Below are 16759 nucleotides of genomic sequence, written 5' to 3' on the forward strand. Positions count from 1 at the left end.
ATGGTCCGATACGCCTAGTAGTTGATTGATCTAGAGAAGAATAAAAACAAACATGGCCCATGCAGCGGTTCTTTCAGTCATCCATTGTACAGTAGCATCCGCAGCCTCGGTCACAAAAATGCCGCCAATTCCTTCTCCGTCCACTCCCATAGCCGATCCACCAAGCTTGCATCCCTTGCCGCCGCAGTCTCCAGTGCACCCTTCTTCGCAATAGGCACATAGTACGCGCCATTTTCGAGGTTCTGCCTGGCCGTGGTGCCCGCCCAAGTCTGATTATACGGGCCTTCCTCCACGGACGTCCACTGGCCCGCGGCCATGATGCGCACAGGCAGCGCCGTCATGAACGACACGTTGGCGAACAGATCCGTCTTGATATAACCCGGGTGGACCGCCACGGACGTGATTTCGGGATACCGTTTCGCCAGACCCTGCGCGTACAGCATGTTCGCCAGCTTGCTCTGCCCGTACCTGCACCACTTCCCGCCGGGGATCAAGCCGCCCAGCCCGTCCTGCGAGGTCTTTAGCGTCTCGAACGCGATTCCCTCGCGCGGAGCTTGTTTGTACGCGACCGACGAGCTGATGATGATGCGTACGTCTGCGGCGCCCGGCTGCTGCTCCCTGGCCGTGCGCTGCATCAGCGGGAGAAGCAACCTGACGAGCAGCGCGTGGCCCATGTGATTCGTGCCGAATTGCAGTTCGTATCCGTCGCGCGTCGTGCCGGGCGGGAGGGCCATGATCCCCGCGTTGGCGTACAGCACGTCCAGGCGCTGGGCTTGCGCGAGGAATTCTGCCGCCGCGGTCTTCACGGCCGACAGGTCCGCTAGGTCGCATTGGATGAACGTCACGGGCACGTCCGGGTTGGTGCGCCTGACTTTGTCGATGACGGACTGGGCGTTGCGCGCGTTCCGGCCGGAGAAGTAGATGTGTGCTGGGCCGTGTTGGGCTAGGAGGGAGATCGTGCCCGCGCCGAGGCCGGCGGTGCCGCCTGTGATGAAGAAGACGCGGCCGGAGAGCGAGGGGATGGACTGAGGGGTGAAGGACATGGTGAGCACGGAAGCGCCGCCGAGCACGGGTGTTCTTTGGAGCTGCGTTGGTGAAGGCGTTCTGAGCACGGGTATTCTTGGAAGATGCGTTGATGAGTGAGTGCGCTTTGAACTCGGAAATCAATCAAGCTGCGTCGATCCTGGTCCTTAAATACAGTCTGGGTACTTTGTAGATGTATCAGGTTTCATTCTCTCCCTCCCTGGACGCATATATATCTTCCGGCCTCATCGTGCTGCAGTGATATCATGATCGCCAGGGGGTTTCGGTTCACGAACTCAACACCGGTGTAATGTCCTTCCTCGTAGCATCGTCGACTCACCCTGCGACTGGGACAACTCTCCCTCCGTGCCATACTTCGTGCGTAGCGGACTATTGAGCAGGGACGGCTACAGCATATGATATGTTCGCAGGGGGATTAAGGCTCATTCTTGAGCTAGGCCCTACGTACGGCTTGCACGAGTGACGTCGAGATACGGCCGTACCATCAGCATTGGTGGACTGAACGTCAACGGACATTTCGATGCGTTGCGGACGAGGTGGAATAGGTTCAACCCTGTCGAGGGAGCCGACCGAGAGCATAAAGGCCGCTCGTCTGTACTGCGAGATAAGCTCCTGTAACAGGAGGCAAGGCCGTTGAGGTGATGTCGTGTTGTGGAAAGTGTGGAAAGTGTCTTTCGCGGCTTTGCAGATCCGGTGCTAAGGTCGACCGTAATGATAAGCGCTTCGGTAAGTCACAGTCCACCGTAATCGAGCACTCGGTCGTGCTGGTCCACCGCAATTGGTCCAAGCGTCGGAAGGTCCTCAGCTGTGCCAACGACTGTAACCACATGCCAACCCCTCTTTGTTTAAATAACTGCTCTCTGCCCCTCCACCGTTCTTCTTCATTATTCTGCATCTTCTCGTTGCTGTTCGTGCACTCCTACATCAAACTACTGCACAGTAAATCTTCTTACGCGCGATTAAACCGGAAGACTCTGGACTCAACTCTGGCTATCTGAGCTTGCCTCGATGGACTGCCTTGGGCCTTCACCAGCAACAGACTACAGCTCCAAGAATCTTGCAAGTGTGGCAGGGTGGATCGGCCATCAGCCTCGAATCCTGCTCCTCCCCCGAATCTGCATGTCAAAGCAAATTAAATCCAACAAAACCAAACAAGCAAAACTGGACAAACACACGTCGAGCTCCTACCGGTGACAGCAGCGGCTGGCATCGCAACCTCCTGGCGACCGCTTCGACGAAAGAAAAGGGGTCTTGTCTTGTTCGACAACCGTCAGTCGGACAAGCAGCTCCACACGGCGCCGTTGGTGGGAGCCGTCATCAATTATATCTGGTTCTAGAGCATCCTGTGTCGTCCGGTCGACAACGGAGGAGACTGGGGTCAGCACAACCTCGCTCACAAACGGGGTGCTATTCTGGCCGATATGGGTGGGAACCTGCCGGCTCCATCACAACCTCGCTCACACAGGTGCTTTTCTTTTCGCCCCAGTAAAACCAGGGGTACGCTATCCTCACCGCAACTTCGCTCGCACAACTACCCTTTCACTGAGTTATTCACATTATCTTATCACAATGCCTCTGCATCACGAATCGAGTCAACAGAGGAGAAAGCCCCATGTCGCCGCTCGGACAGCAAGCGCAACACACCCGACGACAATGTCGACGGACTCGTATTCGTCAACTTCGTCCGTCAGATATGCTTACCTCTCATACCTGCGGGAAAATGCAACACGTATTGTTCGACTTCTGTCGCTAGGAAACCGATCAAAAGAAAACATTTTGGCTTTCCACCACCGATCGGACAAGCAGCTCCACCGAGGCTGTCTCCCGCTCTGGTACAGGCAAGGGAAGATCTTGATGCTGGTTCCAAATCCACGTTACCTTTATCGCAATCACCAAAGCAGCTGTTTGCCAGAAGCGCGAACCAGGAACAAAGGAGTCACATGGGAGAGCTCCTAGGCAGAATTATACCGCACCGGGACTTTTAACGAGGACGGACGCCCTCCGCCGATTTAATGGAAAGGACGGAAACCGCATACAACATATCTGTATATTTATTGTTCTTACAATGGGACTCGCGTCATGTCGCACAATGATAAAGCTGGGACACCACCGAGACCAGCAACACGGGCCCAGTTGGCCACGCGTACCGACGCACGTCTGCGTTGTCAAGCATTGTCATTCGCATATTGCGATGGTGGAATGAAACTAGTGTTATCACATGTCGACTGCACTGGTGCAACCCAGTCGACATGCAGCACGAACAGAGTTAACTCCTTGTGGAGTATATGCTTGGCTCGTATAGCTAGTGGTAGTGGTGGTCATGGTGGATAATAAATATCGAGTCGCCGACACCAACACCAGCACCAGCACCGACACCAACACCGACACCAGCACCAGCACCGACACCGACACCGACACCAGCACCAGCACCGACACCGACACCGACACCAGCACCAGCACCGACACCAGCACCAGCACCATATATGTCAGATTCACTATCCAAACTAATTATTATTACTTACGCAAGAGTCGACACTTAACACGACGTCATGAGACTGGGACCAAACTTACATATCATATCAAAGAGATAAATTATCAAGTCAAATGCTAGCAATCGTCCTCATCGCTCTCAGCCATGAACAATACAGAAGTCATATGCTGACGCACTCCGTGCCAAGTTTGATCACTTCTGCTGTCTGACAACTCTTTTTCTTTTCACAGGATGAAATCCTTTCACCTGATACTGCAGGAGAACAATCCTAATCATGTCGAGCTCTAGCCGTAACATGACTTTACCGGAACTCCGCCACCAACAAGGCCTCATCTGTCCGTCAGTGAATCCCATGCACTGACATAGAGGGTGCTTTGTCGCAGCGATTCTTAAAACCAGGACTCAGGGCTATGGCTACTGCTGGCTGTACCACTCGTGGTCAAGGCTGTCATGACCATTGCAATGTCGCTTGCTTCTGTCTAACCCCTTGCTCCTTTCGCCCAGCAGCTCCTTGGCGATCCCCAAAGGATTTGTGATTGTCCCGGTTGTCGCTGGTGGTGGGAGGATTCTGGAGCCGGTCTACTTGGCGAGACAGGCGACGAGTTCGTGCTCTATGGCTCTGTGCTGAGCGGTTAGTCTTGCATGCTGAGTGATCGATCAGAAAATACTTTCGGGTCGGCGCCATCCTCGTGACTTTGAGCAACTTGAGTTGACTGAGCGTCAATACAAAATCGGTAGGTCCAACGACATACCTCGACATGGTTCTGCTGACCCCGTGGGAGTGCTAACGGTTACATACATCCCTTACATTGTCGCCGAACTGCCGTTCATAAGTCACTCTGTTCCTCAGAACGTCAATCCTGGAATGAGGCCCCTGCTCAACATCTTGTCCTTCATCTCGGTCCTAACAAGCATGCAGAATCTGGTGCTGAAAGGTTTGGTCTGCGGCTTATGCTGCCTGGCATGTGCTTTTCCTGGGGCCTCGTCACAACTCTACAAAGCCAGCTCCCGAACTTCGGTGGCTTGGTTACCTGCCGGTTCTCTCTGGGGCTCTTCAAAGGCGGGCTCCTCTCAGGCATGATCCTCTACCAGTCCGGTGTACTATCCTGATTCAAGCACTTGTGACAAAGACATCTAACTCACTCGCAGGCTTTTACACGGCATGAGTTGCAACTCCCCGTCTGTTGGTTTTTCTGTACCGTCGCTTTGGCAGGCGCCTTCTCCGATCTCCTGGCTGCCGCCATTGCCGGCATGGACGGCGTGGGCGGCATGGAAGGATGTAAATGGTAAGTCAGGCTCGTGTACCCTCCGCAATAGTATCATCGAACTCCTTCACAGGATATTCTGCCTCGAGGGCACGTTCCCAGTTACCTATTCCTCCGCAGTCGCTTCGCTAGTCTCGGATCAGGGCTCTTCACGGTTGCACGGAGCGCACTGTCCTTCTTCCTTCTCCCCGACACTCCGCAACAGGTCTGGAGCTTCAAGACTCGGCGTGTTGAATGTTGTGAAGGCCGCCTCCTCCTGGACATCACAAGCGAACTACCCGAATAAGCCCACTTCGATCTGAAGAGGGGATTGTCTGCCTTCACGTCGCTGCACGTCTGGCTCGTCATCTTCTGTCATTTCGCCGAGGGAGCCACCTTCTTTGGTCTCGCCTACTTTACGCCCAGCATTGTCGCATCGCTGGCAGCCTCGTTCGATACCAAACTCTCGCTGGCACAGATCCAGCTTCTCACCGTGCCACCTTATGCTGTGGCTTTTGTCGCAGCATTTGCCACCGCGTGCGTCTCTGATCGGTACCGGCGAACGTCGCTCAGCGCTATACGGCTCCCATCCTCATCGTGACGGGCGTGTATGCGGTTGCTCTGTGCTTGGCTGCGTGGATTCTGAGTAATGGTGCTTGCCATGCGGGAAGAGCGACCGCTATCGCCATGTCATTTGTAAGTATAACCGCTTCTGACTTTGCCGCCAAACCCCCCTACCACTGTCCGAATCTCAAATTCGCATCGCTGACCCTCGGTGACCACCAGATAGCCCCCCATCATCGGCGGGATCATCTTCCATGGATGTACCCACGCTCGAGTGCTCCTGAATACTCCTTCTTGGCGCATTTCAACCTGGCCTTGGTCTGCACCGTTGCGGTGTTGATCGTTGCGGAGATGATGGTGATTCGCCATTTGAGTAAGAGGAAGATCAAAAGTCGAGAAGACTTGCTCCGAGTCGTCGCTGACCTTGACGAGCACGAGCAGTTGGAGGCATTAGGTGACACTCACCCGGACTTCAAATAGACTTTGTAATATATAGTTTGTCCCACGCAAGCTGTGCGTGCATGGGTTCCATGTGCAGGGATGGTGTGTCCCTGAGAGCGAGCCTTGATGTCCAATCCAATCTATGGATCGTTGCGTGGCAGGACGGCTGAAGTCTCCAAAGCATGAGACTCAGGTCTGGGTAGATGTTCGAGCCATAGGAATATGTGCTTTGGAAGGAGGCAGACGGAGAGGCCTTTCGCACGGACTTCCACGAATAGTGATTGCAGGAGTGCATTTCTTCCGACCTCTTCGGACGGATTGCCATACAAGCCCCCAGATCGAGCTGGACGTTCGAAGTGATAAGATACTCAAAGGCACATGGCAGGAGGATCTGGGACTGTAAGAGACTACCTAGTAGTTATGCCATACCCACGGTACCATTACGTCCCTACTGTACCTACTGCACCACCCTCTGCGAGCCATGCCATGGCGCAAACTGCTCCTTGAGAATATCCAACCAAGTCTTGCTGCCTGCAGACACCCCGTATACGCGCCTTCATAGCACGCAGAGGTAGCCCTGGAGCTGCCGAGACGCTGCGCTAAGCTTCCCACCGAGCGGGACAATTTCTAACCTCGATCTGTCTTCCCGGGAATCCGATATCGCTTCCAGACGTCTGGCAGGGCTGCCTTCTATCGATCGAGACACGCAAATCAAACCAAGAGCTGGCCAGATTGAAGGGAGAGTCCTCCTTGCATAATTCACATCGTGGCTGCCTGCAAGGACGCGTAAAGTCGTGGTTCTTCCTCTTATACTCCGCATAGTATCGGGCTATCACCGTCATCGACGCTGGTTAATTAATTACAGTATTGGCTGCCTGATCGACGTACATATGCATAATATCGAGTAACGTCAACAGTACCGTCACTGTTATTGTTTGCGTTGCATGCATTGCATTGCATTCCCCGCCTTTTAACTATCCTGCATTGTAATACAGCTTACACACTGATTCCCATCTCGTCATTCGTCACTCACTCACAATCACCACCACCACCACCACCACGAACACAATGCCCGTCACCGAAGTCGGCTGCATGGGCGTCAAGCCCGGCCTCGACGTTATGGACGACACCACCGAAGCTGGCCAGATCCTGACGCACGCCTACAAGACCGTCATCACCGCACCGGGCGGACCCTATCGCGCGTACTGGGGTGTCGAGATCGAAGCCAATGTCGCCGCCGCCGAAGAGACCGACGTCCGACCCAGCGATGGGCCCAAACTCTGGGCCTTCTTCGACTTTGACAGCGTGGAACACCATGAGAAGTTCGCCAACGGGTAAGTACAGTAATACATTGATAATAATTAAGGCAACGTATGTATGTGAGTGAGTGAGATTTGTTGTTATGTCTATATGTCGCGGATGGCGAGTGGTGAAGACCAGAATTTCGGGCTCATTCGTCGTCTTTCTTCCCTTGCCGGATTCTAGTCCCGGTCGTGACGCCGTCAAGGATCTGCCCAAGATCCTCACGCACAGCGTCTTCTCGAAACACGTCGTCGTCACGCCGTTCCCGCCTCTCGTGCTCCTATCCCCTGTCACGGAGGTGATGCTGGCTTATTTCCCCTCGGACATTTCGCCGGCCGGCAAAGACGCAGCGAGTGCGCGATTCGAGCGGTTCGCGGACGTGGCGCTCAGTCAGTGCGAGGACGTCAAGGGTGTGGGGTGTGGATGGGGCGTCGAGACGGATTTTCCAATCAGAGGAGCAGCGACAGAGGCAGAGGAAGAGGCAGAGGCAGAGGCAGAGGAAGAGGCAGAGGCAGAGGAAGAGGTAGAGGCAGAGGGAGGACGGTGGACGGGAGCGTTATTCATCGCGTTTATCGGGTGGCCCAGCGTTGGTGCGCATATGGCGTTTCGGAAGACCGACGCGTTCAAGGAAAATGTTCATCTGATCACGGGCATGGACGGTGTGGTGAGCTTGGTCATGCTCCATGTCAAGTGTCGGGGGTTGGAGAGGAGGGAGCCGATGAGGACGGAGTAAGCAGGCAGGCGGGCGGGCGGGCATATATGTATGTATATATGTATGTATGTATGTATATATGTATGAATGTATGTATATATATATGTACGTACTTAGACGAGTGACTCACCTCGCAGTGAGGTAGACTTGGGCTGGATTTCAAGTTCCTGCGCCATGATATCTCTAGTTCTCCTACTAGTCAACCCTATCTATCTACCTGGCTGGCTAGCTAGTTGGCGGGATAGATCAGATTGGATTGGGTTGGCTCGGATCGACCTATGAACGAACTTGAACAACAAACGTCGGGCATTCACCCACCGGTGAGGTATCGAAGGCCCAGCAGAAGCAACATATGGCGATTCTAGGGTGATGGCGGTAGTTGACACAATCCAGTCGACCTGTCCTGAAGGTTCGGGTCCATGCTGCCCAGCCCGTGATTTATGGCAGCGCGCGGCAGTCGTCGTCCCTTGAAGAAGAAGCACACCCTGTTCACACCGACCACGCCAAAAAAACACCTCATTGCATTGCAGGCAGTCGACTCTGTGGACTCGTTTCACCACAACCATGTTGTGTTCCACCTACTAATTGAAACACATCTGAAGTATTGTCCCGGCGGTATAGCTCCTCGTTCATACCACTGCTGCGTTCTCCGACGGTGATTGGATAGGTCCAGCTGTCCACAGCAGGAAGGGGTGCCACCCCGTCAGGGCCAGTCTCGTGTCCACACCGTACCTGAGGCCTGCGGTCCTTTCGTCAAAGAGCCATGAAGGCATACCATCAGTGTACAGGGCAAATATACATTCGTCGGATATTTCTGGAAGTGTGGGGGGGAGGGATAATCCGGGTTTGATTCGAACGGCTTGCAGCGGAAGGACAGGATTAATTTATGGCTTTCGAATTCATGGGAACTGAACGGGGACAGAGCGACTCTGAAGGCGATCAGTGAAAACTTGCCTTGACGTCGCTTTGTCTTTGCCGTGTCTATCGTACTTCGTGCGGCTGTGTTCATTAGGTAATCAGACCTCCGTATGGCTCTTCCGGCCCGGACTCGTGCGTTAATAGCTTTTCTCCGGGGCTCTGGTCAGGAAGAGCGTCCATGGGAAGCTCGTGAAGGCTTCTTTGATCACGGACTTGGTGGCGTCCGCCTTGGCAGCGAAGGAAATCCTGGAATGAAGAGGTCTGATGGTGACCGGTTCTGACCATACTCGGTGACTGACGACGGGCCATAGCTGGAAGAGGAGACTCCATGGGAACCAGACGATGAAGGGGAGTGCTGAAATTGGAGGATGGGTGTCCACCGAGGAAGTCAAACGGCGCACTGGAAGGGAAGCATGGTTCAGGGAGTACTTCGGCGAATCTGGTGAGACTTGGTTTCCTGCCTGCCATGATCGGCGATAAAGTATGCTAAATAGACCTGTCGTCGTCGAAAGTGCTCGAAGGGTGGTGCTGTCAATGGAGAGCGCTTGGTGTGAGCAATCGGTAATTTCATGCGCGTCTCTCGCTGAGCGACGATTCCCATCTCTGCCTATTAAGAGTTTAGGTCTCACTTGGAACAACTGAGCTGATTTTTCACTCACTCCTCACCGGTCTAGGATATGCACGAGGGTAGGTATTTCTCTTTGTTTTGATCCCCGTGGGTCGATAAATAAAGTGAAAGGACAGGTTCAAGGAGAATCTTGCGTATCAAGCTCAAAGCACCGCTGTAGCGCCGTCTTGAGCTAAACCAGCATGTTTGATTGTTAGTCAATAGTCACATTGATCGCCAGATGAAAAGAAATGCACCAGTCTGAGAAAATGCCTCATTGAGAACAGGTGATTGCGTGCCGTTGGCTTAGACACGGAAGGCAGCGTCACTCTGTGCGGGATTCGCAAACAATAGAACATGCAGACAGCGATAAGGAATTCAAGCTGGGGGAACAGAGATATGTTGTTTGTGACGGACTGGTCGCTGGTCGCTGTGGTTCAGACAGATCATCGGCGGCCAGCGAGCTTTGTTGGGAACGCACAGCATGTTGTGGACTTCACCGCAGAGGTTGGATAGCGCGGTCGAGGAAAGAGGTTAGGCGAGGCTTGCAGGAGACCGTAAGCCGACGAATTGATAGGCCAAAGATGATAGCTGTCAGGGGTTCCTTTCTGGAATGCGGGTGAGACCTATAACCGTCAGAAAGACTCTGCTGTATATATGAACACTTACAGCTGGGTAAACACTGCGCAGTTGGTAAAGTAAGCGCCAGCCCTCCATCGACCTCTTGCGCCGAGACGGAGAGAACGCTACACTGATCGTGGGCATGTCGTAATAGACAGAGCCCCTTGAAGGGGGTGCAGTACGCTCTGCTCAGATGACATGCGACGAGCCCACATTGATAGAACTAAGCACGAAGTACCACTAGCACTCATGCTCGCGAAGTTATGATTCTCTTACCCGAAGTTGTGTCTTTATGTACAGCTTTTGTTTTCCCTCAGGCAACGCTCGCCGAGCACAATACCGATTTCTGCTCTACACACACTCTTGGCTCATCGGTACCAGTACTCTGGCTTGACAAAATCTGCCATGGTCTTGGGCTCTTCGAAGCCGTGGTGGTGGTCGCCATGGTGGTCATCGTGCTGATCTGGAGGTCCGACATAGTCCATTCGGTACACACTTCCGCATTCGAGGCAGCGCTCGAAAGGTCGTTTACGGGACAGCTATCAGTTCACTGTTAGCCACACTTGCTGCTTCGCGCTCTTGCAATCTCCTCCGGTGACGAGGACTGGAGGCAAGACATACCACGAGCCATTTGACGTTGTGCGAGTCGGCAGGTGAGCCTGTGCACCCGACTTGATACTCATTGCCAGCGGATTTCACAGTAATAGGGTCATCGAATGTACCGACTCGGTCTGACGGTAGAGGAGACATGTCAAAAATGTCGATGCCTTGCATCTTTCCCAGGATTTCTAGACGTTCGAGACCGGTGGCCTGTTCGAGATCGGTAGGAACGGTTCCGCGTGCAGCTCCGGGAGGGATGAGATCTGCCTCGGTCTTGATTTCTGGCGGGCGACAGATACAATGTTAGCTGGCTGCTTAATGTACCTGACTATCGGCAGCCGGCTCCTCCTAGACCATGATTTGTAGCTCACCTTCGAAAGGGAGAAGTTTTCCTTCCGGATCACCGGGCTTCGGGTCATATTTGCTTGCTCCTGCAGGCATAAGTCAGTCAGCATGGCTCCAAGGCGTAGGCCACGCAGCGATAGGGTTCCCGGAGGTGTTGTCTGAAGCTTTGGGATTTCGATGGACGTACGACGAGCCGTGACGGTCGTGAAAGTTCGGGGAGCGACCCGTGCAGCTTGGAAAGGCACGCGCCTGACCAGTGAGAAAGCTGTGCGTGCCACCGACATGGCGATAGCCCAGGGAGTGGAGAGGTTAAACGGTGTTGATAGATGTAGAATTGTGAGCAAAGGAGGTCAATGTTGCGTGAAACTGCGATTGAATTACGGGAGCCGCTGATTGGTCGGTGGCTTGAGAGCTTCGACTCACACCACTTCTTACCAGCCACAAATGAGACGCCACGGCGCCACAGCGCCACAGTTTACTCTTCAGGCCAAAAACACTGCCATCGAGGTTTATACTCGGTTGAATGTTCGTTTACAATGAAAGGCCCGATCTTAGTCTTGACTAATACCCGACGGTTCCATACTCAAGCCAGAAACAGAAGGCCTGCGGATGCTCACAAATGCCAACCATGGGCAGGCGATTTGACCATCACGCTACTCACACATAGCCCCTCAACATTCACAAGGGAGAGTTGAAGAGCATCTAGCACTATTAGTGCCTCCTTTATGAAGGGACATGGTAATTAGCGGGGGACCAACTTGATGCGCCCCAAGCACGAGACCCGATATTGCTATTAACCCCAGCAACACTCTCCGCGTCGCTCGACAGCAGTTTGGCAATGACTTTACATGAGAGCACCAGAAACAATCAGTATTCCAATCCGACTCGATCGGCAACGGAGCCCCCTTAGAATGCTATAAGTGATGTGAGTTTTCTGCGAGAAGTTTTCCACAGCACGAAGCGAAGCCTCAACGGTATTATTTGCCGGAAGGACGTCTTCACCAAGAGTCCATCCCCATGTGGCGGTATGCTGCTCAGAAGATACTCCCGATCAGAGAGGCCCAAGCTCACCTCGGTTGATCGCTGCCTGATCAGACAAGACCCAAGATCCTCTCAAGCTACCGCTGCCGCTTGTTGATGCAGTGTTCAGGCTGCGAGCCACCACTTGACCTCGCTTCAACGAGAATGGAAGCCCTTCCGGGTCGTCGATTCGACACACCCAGGGACTTGAGTTTTCGTTCGGTTCACCGAAGTCTGGGAAACGAGTTATAGGACAACCCCAAGAGTGTTTGGCTAATACCAACAAGCAATTTGCTGCTATCTTGGTGCTCAAACCTTGTCGACAATGAGATTATCAGGAGAGGGATTGATTCTGGTGATTCGTTCGGTGGATGACAAAGAAGTCGAACAGCTCCGCTAACTCTATTTCGGGGCCAGCCACCAACCATAAATCGAATCAGGCGTTCCCTTACGTACACTTCTTGGCACATTGGGAGACTTTACTTTATCGTCACCTTCGTTCTTGTTTCACTGTTGTTCCTGTCACTTACGTTTGCTGTCACTTGCTATGTGAACTGTTCATACTCAACCCATTCAATGAGGCAGTGGACAGCGGGTACTTACCTGGTAAATGTAAGACTCCTCTTTCGATCCTTCATCCGTACTGTTCATCTTCGACTCCCAAACACATTTCACGCCTTGTCAGAGTCTCCAGCGTCCTACCATGAGCCAGATCCGTTCATCCCCAAGCCGGCATCATACCACGCACCATTGTCGATGCTTCAGAAGACCCAAGCCAGGCGTCATGCATATGATTTAAATGATGCAGTCTATCGACGCAGAACCTCAGGAGGCTTTGAGAATGAGATCAGCAGTATGGTGAGGCTCCCTTGTTTTCGAAGGTTGTGTGTCGGCGCCGAAGAAAATTTCACCCTTCGCGTCCGGCAAACTTTCCCCGGTCCCACTCCAGTGAAGTTCCTCGGGGAAAAATTGGGTATATAATCTGGTCGAGCAGAAAAGCACCCAACAATTCAAAGAGACAAGTGCAGTGAACCCGGGTTGACCTCCTCAGTCAAGGGACTTCACAGTTCTGTCGTCTCACGCAACCACTCCGCGATCTAACGAAGTACTGGGGATTAATCCTTGGGGAGGGCCTGTCTACGACGGCACGCTTCGATTTCCGGAAAAAAAGGTCAATGCAAGAAGATACAGTTCTGTACGAAGTAGCCGGAAGACCCCTCAGTAGCAGGTAAATCTTGTCGAAGCGGAAAAAACGGCCTCATCCAGTTTCCCTAACCTAGAACCTGCGAAAACGCAGCTTCTGGGGATAGTTTTTGCACTTTTTGCAGGAGGTCGAGTAGGATTCCGACTTTTTGTGCCTTGGGTTTGGCGACGATGCAGTTGTGAATGTGTGGTGTTGGAAGCGATGTGGACTTGGCTGCTAGTGCCACACCCTCTTCAACAGCACCGGTGGCACCCTCTTCAACAGCACCCAAGTTGGCTGTGAAGTTTCCCGGAAGCAATGAAGTGGATGCACGTTGAAGTGCACGATATGTCATGATGCTGTGCGCCTCAATGCCCACTCACTTGTTTCATCGGTGGTGGTTTTCTTCGTCTTAACCTCATGGAAGATATTGATGATAGCATCGTTTCTTCTCGTCGCCTCAGGCTAGTAGAATGCGTCTACCAGCCTGGATACGGAAGAGTCCCCGAACATTTGCAACTTTCTCACACCAGCATGCCACACCATGTACAGGTCTGATATCCGCTACCGACTAGTGTATTGATGCGACTTTCTTTGCTACGACTGCCACGAGTTACGCATGTTTGAGAGACCGCTTTTGGCGAAGGGCAGCCACGACTTCCTTGCGCTCCCATGGGTAGCAATTTCTCATGCAACCGTCCCATTCCCCAGCTAGGGTCTGTTACTCGTGACGAAACAGTGTTAACCCTTCTCATTCTAGGTTCGCCAGATGTTGTTCAGCCTCGCAGCCAAAAGACAATCGATCCTACACCTCACCTGCATCCGTTCCATTCTCCCCTTCCCCGGAAAGACCGGCGACACATCCCCTCCCACGTCTCTCCGCAGACGCAGAGTCCGTTCCTTGCATCGTCCTTCTCACCTTCTGAAGTGCCGGTAATGATCCACATCACTGGGCTAAGCTCCGCTTCATGCGGGGAATTCCTCCACAATCCGACCCGCAATCAATATGTCATCAAGCAGATTTTGGCTTCGACCTTTCCCGCAACCTCTTGAGCTTGTCTGTACTATGCAGCTTCAATACTCCTTCCGGCATAGTTGCTGGTCGAGATTCAGCCTGTATTCATAACCATGGAGAAGATCCTCAGGGACAGACATGGACCGAATGGCAGCTCCAACGACGCTTCGGCGTTTCGGTGCAATGATGTCCATGCTGGGGAGTAAAAGCTACATATCTGCCTCGAGCTCGAGCCCAATATGGTGAAGCTGGAGGCCTTCCGGGCGCAGAGACAACTCCAAAACCATAACTTGCCGTCAAGATGTGGACGTCGCTACTGTTCGTAAGCAGCCTGTTGGGCTCGACTCTGGCTGCTATCAACGTTACGGTTTCCAGCACAAACCCCTTCGCACTCACCGTTACCAGCCAAGGCATTACCGTCAACAACAAAGCCGTACTCAGTGGCCCCTTGAACACAACAACCGCACCGGTGTCCGTATCCAGCAATGGCACGGTCGCCAATAGCGGAGGCATCATTGACTGGTCAATTATTCAGCCAAATGTCGTGAAGATCCAGTACAACTCTACCGCGGCGTTCACGGGAGCACAGTTTGCAGCAGGGCCAAACGAGAATTTCTATGGCGTCTGGGAATATCCATGGAATGATTCACTCACCAATAACGGCATCTCCTTTGACCTCAAGGGTGCTGGAAATATGCCAGGGTCGAACTGGGACAATGCACGAGCTCCGACGTTCTACAGCAGCGAGGGCTATGGCGTGTATGCTGACACTCTGAATATGGGATCGTTCCAATTCAGCTCAAGTCAAGCACAGTTCATCTTCAACACGAGCAGTTTGGTTTACTACATCATCTTGCCAACCACTCCTGGTGACTACAAGTCAATCATTGAGACATATACCGGGCTGTCAGCGCGGATCACAATGCCTCCAGATTCTGGATATGGACCGACGTTCTGGTCTGATAACTTCGAGACGGACTTCCATGGTTATGTTAGCAATGCCCAAGAGAACTACTATGATGTGATCGATCATCTCTACTACAACCAGATCCACGGTAAGGCGTCCCTAATTTATCCCCTGGCTGAGGCTTTTGGCTTCACTTTCCTTGTCTCAAGACCTAACAAAAAGCAGCTTCATCCTTCTTTGCCGACCGCCCTTACGGCACAGGAAACTATTCATTTGGAAACTTCGACTTCGACCCGAAATACTACCCGACCCCCGAACAATTTATCGCCAATCTCTCCTCTTGGGGCTTCGATTTTCAAGTGTGGGTAGCCAACCGTGCCTTCTGGCATAACGAGCTTTTCAATGTGTCGGCCGCCAATGGATGGCTCTTCCCAGGGATCGACCCGGAGTTCTTCCTGGGACCTGCGCTTAACCTCTCCATTCCAGCGGCATATGATTACTTCTTGCAGAAGTTGTCGTATTTCCCCTCTGTCGGCGTGAAGGGCTATAAAATCGACCGTGGTGAAGAGGGAGAGATGCCGGGTAAGTCCATATCACATTAGACACGGAGGTGGACTAATGAGACACAGTGTGGGAACAAAACATTCAAATGCAACTGTTCGAACAAATCTGCGAGACATCTATGGCCACCAAATGGGGCAAGAACGGGTTCTACAACTTCGCTCGCTCAGCTGTCGATCGCTCTCGTGCTTTGACAAATATATGGAATGGTGATTCTCATGCCAACTTCACCGGACTCCAGTATAGCATTGCCTCGGGCATTCGGGCGGGATTGCTTGGCTTCTCAACCTGGTCGTCAGATACTGGAGGCTACGTCCGCTCCCCTAATCTCGTGGCCGACCAACCAACACCCGAAGTCTGGGCCCGCTGGATGCACTTCTCAGCTTACTCCCCCGTCTACGAAATCATGGTCGGCACGAACCATACCCCCTGGTACCCACCCTATCCGCCACGGCTCGTCTCGATCCTCAAATCTACCGCAAACGAACACCACGCCCTCCTCCCGTACATCAAGTCTTTCACATACCAAGCCAGTTTGACCGGCGTACCTGTCATGCGTGCCCTCTTCCTCGAAGCGCCCAATGATCCGAAAGTCCTCGACACACCTGATGCCTATTACTTTGGGGACAGCTTCTTCGTGGCCCCGATAGTGCAAGAAGGTGGTCGTCGAACAGTCTATTTCCCCAATGACACTGTCTCTGTGTACACCAACCGCGCCTACCTGGAATACTACAAAAAGACGGATGTGTACCAGGGCGGGTCTTCTACGGACGTGACATTGGAGTGGGAGTTCTCCCCTGTGTACGTGCGGGAAGGCTCCATCGTCGTCAAGGGCGACATCTACCAAGGCAACAACAAGTGGACAAAGAACTGGGCGCCCAGTCTAACAATCGAGGCGTTCCCTAGCTATAACTTCGGCACGTACGTGTTTCCCTACTACAATGGGGCTGAAGTGGTGAATATCACGTTGAGCAGTTCGACCGAGTCGCAGACTGCAACTGTACAGTGGGATGGTGACCTGGGCGTGAACCAAGCGACAATCGTATTTTATGGAAAGGGTGGAGCTAAGAACGTTTCTGCCTCCGCAACCAGTACGGGAGGGTCAGCGCAGGCGTCCAATTTCAGCAGTATCTTCGGATGAGATTTGAGGCGGATCCATTCCTCCGAGAGCGAAAGGCAAAATA

General features: G+C 53.0%; 5 protein-coding genes across 5 annotated transcripts; 3 read left to right on the plus strand and 2 right to left on the minus strand.

The window, feature by feature from the left end:
• Window positions 1-110: 110 nt before the first annotated feature.
• Window positions 111-1043, minus strand: G647_09905 (uncharacterized protein; the record flags this gene model as incomplete). The annotated part of the gene is made up of 1 exon (XM_008725897.1): window positions 111-1043. The coding sequence occupies one exon, from the start codon at window positions 1041-1043 to the stop codon at window positions 111-113; it is 933 nt and encodes a 310-aa protein (XP_008724119.1).
• A 3455-nt stretch (window positions 1044-4498) lies between these two features.
• Window positions 4499-4825, plus strand: G647_09906 (uncharacterized protein; the record flags this gene model as incomplete). Its single annotated transcript, XM_008725898.1, has 2 exons — window positions 4499-4633; window positions 4685-4825. 2 exons carry the CDS (start codon window positions 4499-4501, stop codon window positions 4823-4825), a joined length of 276 nt encoding a protein of 91 aa, XP_008724120.1.
• Window positions 4826-6852: 2027 nt separating this feature from the next.
• Window positions 6853-7819, plus strand: G647_09907 (uncharacterized protein; the record flags this gene model as incomplete). The annotated part of the gene is made up of 2 exons (XM_008725899.1): window positions 6853-7118; window positions 7270-7819. 2 exons carry the CDS (start codon window positions 6853-6855, stop codon window positions 7817-7819), a joined length of 816 nt encoding a protein of 271 aa, XP_008724121.1.
• A 2493-nt stretch (window positions 7820-10312) lies between these two features.
• G647_09908 (cytochrome c oxidase subunit 4, mitochondrial) lies at window positions 10313-10985 on the minus strand (the record flags this gene model as incomplete). Its single annotated transcript, XM_008725900.1, has 3 exons — window positions 10313-10483; window positions 10566-10825; window positions 10916-10985. 3 exons carry the CDS (start codon window positions 10983-10985, stop codon window positions 10313-10315), a joined length of 501 nt encoding a protein of 166 aa, XP_008724122.1.
• Window positions 10986-14408: 3423 nt separating this feature from the next.
• Window positions 14409-16716, plus strand: G647_09909 (uncharacterized protein; the record flags this gene model as incomplete). Its single annotated transcript, XM_008725901.1, has 3 exons — window positions 14409-15162; window positions 15240-15596; window positions 15644-16716. The coding sequence occupies 3 exons, from the start codon at window positions 14409-14411 to the stop codon at window positions 16714-16716; spliced, it is 2184 nt and encodes a 727-aa protein (XP_008724123.1).
• Window positions 16717-16759: the final 43 nt, after the last annotated feature.

The sequence above is a fragment of the Cladophialophora carrionii genome, assembly GCF_000365165.1.
Source record: "Cladophialophora carrionii CBS 160.54 unplaced genomic scaffold supercont1.11, whole genome shotgun sequence".
NCBI lineage: Eukaryota > Fungi > Ascomycota > Eurotiomycetes > Chaetothyriales > Herpotrichiellaceae > Cladophialophora > Cladophialophora carrionii.